We start from the raw sequence: 3,578 nt of genomic DNA, 5'->3' as shown, positions 1-3,578 counted from the left end.
GGGTTTGAATCCAGCCTGGGCCCGCCAAAACAACAATGATGGCTGTTGCGACCAAAAAAAAAATAGCCAGGTGTTGTGGAGGCACCTGTGGTCCCAGCTACTTGGGAGGGAGAGGCAGGAGACTTGCTTGAGCCCAGGAGTTGGAGGTTGCTGTGAGCTGTGATGCCACCGCACTCTACCCAGGGGTACAGCTTGAGGCTCTGTCTCAAAAAAAAAAAAAAAAACTTGCATAAACAGTCTGATGCAGTGGCTCACGCCTGTAATCCCAGCACTTGGGCGGCCCAGGCAGGTGGACTGCCTGAGTTCATAGGTTTGAGACCAGCCTGAGCCAAAGTGAGACCTTGTCTCTAAAAATAGCCAGACACCAGGAGTTGTGGTGGGTGCCTGTAGTCCCAGTTACTGGGGAGGCTGAAGCAAGAGAATCACTGAAGTCCAGGAGTTTGAGGTTGCTGTGAGCTGTGACATCACAGCACTCTGCCAAGGGTGACAAAGTGAGACTCTGTCTCAAAAAACAAACAAAAAAAAGATTCAACTCAAATGCTAATTAAATCTTTGCTCCTGTGTTCCTTAGGCATGCCATTATATTATACATCACATCATTACCACTTTTTGTTTTCATATCTGTCCCCAGAGTTTATAAATATGTGCCTTTCACATCTGTGCATGGGGTGATTACCTGACACCCACGGGCTGCTTCTAGTTAATGATGGAGTATAGGAACGCTTAAGCAAACCTATTTCTGTTAAGATGCAGGACTCTTCTAACAGGTTAACTATGACTGAGGGATTCCTTTTGGCCTAAACTTTCTTAGAACTGCACTTTAGTCTAAGACTCTTCCTTCTGGATCTGCCTTCCTTCCCTCTCTCATTCTGTTACAGGGGTTAGACCAGCAACATGCTGATAGCTCTCCTAGCTTTATCCAGCTACCTCCCTGTTTTCCTTCACTGGAAGTTTTCCCAATAAATCCCATGCATGGCTAACTATGTCTTGGCATCTATTTCTCAGAGGACCCAAACCAATATTATCTAAAATGAATATTCCAGGATGGGTGCAGTGGCTCACACCTGTAACTTTAGCACTCAGGAAGGGCAAGGTAGGGGGAATCACTAGAGCTGAAGAGCTTGAGATCAGCCTGAGCAAGACTGAGACCCCATCTATGCTAAAAATAGAAAAATTAGCCAGGCCTTCTGGCAGGCACTTGTAGTTCCAGCTACTCAGGAGGGTGAGGTGTGAGGACCACTTGAGCCCAAGAGTTTGCTGTTGGTGTGAGCTAGGCTGATGCCATGCACTCTAGCCTGGGCAACAGAGTCAGATTGTCTCAAAAACAAAACAAAACAACATCCCAAAGCAAGAACTCAATCCTAATCATCTTTGAATTTTAACACCCAGCCCATTCAACATTTCAAAGGTTCTTCCCAACAGAGTTGGTAAAAAACTGTTTTCATTTCATGGGTAGTGCCTATGGCTCAAAAGAATAGGGTGTTGGTCCCATTTGCCAGAGGTGGCGCGTTCAAACCCAGCCCTGGCCAAAAAAAACTGCAAAAAAAAAAAAAAATAAAATCGGTTTTCATTTCTTTGTCTACTTTTCACCAGCTCCTTACCTGGTCTGGAGTCTTTTGAGATTTCTTTTTCCAGCAGCCATGGCAGTTCACTCCACTTTAGCTGGGAAAGCAAATCTAGTTTGGAAACTGGACAGCCTGCTCATGGAGAAAACAATGAAAAATGGCTATTTATGCATAGAACAAAGACTTCTCAACATTTATACATAGCCTCTGGTTCTCCAGGGAAGCTAAAAGATGGTTTCAAATACATAGACATCAATACTGGAATTTGAGGAGAAAACAGGGGAAGGTATATAGCATTGATGACGGCAAAATGATGCTCCATGTTCCCAATTCAACAAAGCAAAGACCTTTTTTCTTGAGGAAATGATACAGAAAAGCAACTTTTAGGACCCATTTTAGAATTAGTCATATTAGTGCCTTTATGTCCAGCCGCAATACTTTAGATACAGCACTTGCCTTTCTTAAAAAGGGGACAAAAAATACCCAGCTGAAATGCTAGATAATTAAGAGACAGCTTTACCCAGAAATTCTAGGTTTTCGAAGTTTTCCAGTAGCACTTCCTGATACAGCTCCTTCTGAGAAGGGTCCAGCTTCTTCCACTCTCCTCTGGAAAAGCTCACAATCACATCCTTTAATGCCATGGATTCCTGGAACACCAAACAGCATGGTTTGCTGTTGGATTATTTCCAAATAGATCCAAGGATTCGGAGAAGCAGATAGAATTTAAATGGAAGGGTTTGATTGATAGCCTTCAATTTTTTAAGAATTCTAAGGCAAGCTATAAAATAGCTGTTGTGTGACTGTAACATGTGATCCACGGGAAGAGCTTTACACAATCCCCGCCTTTCCCATTCAGACGCTGGTGTAAAATACTGTATGAGAATCCTCTGCAGTGTCTAACATTGTCAAGTCCCTCCTAATGCACTGATTTCTAAGATTTATATTAAAGGAAGGTACAAGTTACATTTCCAAACCCCACGTCCGCAGATTTAACATAAGCTAAATACAGTGTATTTGTTTGTTTTGTAGTTTTTGGCCAGGGCCGGGTTTGAACCCATGACCTCTGGTATATGGTGCCAGTGCCCTACTCCTTGAGCCACAGGCACCACCCTAACTACAGTGTAATAATTAAATATGTAACAATATAGCCGGGCGTTGTGACGGGCACCTGTAGTCCCAGCTACTCAGGAGGCTGAGGCAACAGAATTGCCTAAGCCCAGGAGTTGAGGTTGCTGTCAGCTGTGATGCCACAGCACTCTACACAGCACTCTACTTGAGACTATCTCAAAAAAAAAAGAAAAAAATAATAAATAATGTAAGAATATCAGCAACCTATATTTGACATGTTACCTTCCAATTACATGCAGCAATTACTTTCTATCACAATCAAAGAGAATCTGTGTTTAATAACATACTCAAACTTGCAATTACTCCATAGTTACAATGAAGCATACTGACTCATTAAAATACACTTTCTATAAAATCCTCTCTATGGCTTTCTGAGAAGCAGTCAAGCAGAATGGTTACTGCCACTTGTATTAGCTTCCTGTGGGTGCCTTTACAAATTACAATAACCATGGTGGCTTAAAACAACAGAGGTTTATTCCCTCATAATTCTGGAGGCCAGAAGTCTGGGATCAATGCGTTGGCAAGGATGCACTACATTCAGAGGCTCAGGGGAGAATCTATTCCTTGCTTCTTTCAGGTGCTGGTGGCTGCCAACATTCCTCTTTGGCCCTATCCCTCCAAACTCTGCCTAACTTTACTTCTTCCTCTTTGTGTTTTCAATCTACCCCTGCCTCTAATAAGGACACTTGTGATGGCTTTAGCGCTCACTTCTGATCCAGGATAAATCCCTCATCTTAAAATCCTTAACTTTAATCATACCTCCAAAAACCCTTCTTCCAAATAAAGTAACACTCAAAGGTTCCAGGGATTAGGAAGTAAATATATTTTTTGCAGCCACTGTTGGCCTAGCATAGCACCATAATTCACTATTGTATGAATTAAGAA

General features: G+C 42.6%; 1 protein-coding gene across 1 annotated transcript in view; it reads right to left on the bottom strand.

The window, feature by feature from the left end:
• The window catches only part of ZNF483 (zinc finger protein 483), an 18,005-nt gene that overhangs the window by 6,848 nt on the left and 7,579 nt on the right, over window positions 1-3,578 (bottom strand). Inside the window, exons 3-4 of the mRNA XM_012802317.2 lie at window positions 2,086-2,212; window positions 1,602-1,697 (exon numbers count right to left, since the gene is read on the bottom strand). Coding sequence (XP_012657771.1) covers window positions 1,602-1,697; window positions 2,086-2,212 — 223 coding nt within the window. The remainder of the gene's footprint in view (window positions 1-1,601; window positions 1,698-2,085; window positions 2,213-3,578) is intronic.

This window comes from Otolemur garnettii, unplaced genomic scaffold (genome assembly GCF_000181295.1).
Source record: "Otolemur garnettii isolate 467f Iridium unplaced genomic scaffold, OtoGar3 scaffold00014, whole genome shotgun sequence".
NCBI classification, from domain to species: Eukaryota; Metazoa; Chordata; class Mammalia; order Primates; family Galagidae; genus Otolemur; species Otolemur garnettii.
Note: the sequence above shows the minus strand (reverse complement) of the source record. Positions and strands in the feature narration are given on the sequence as shown.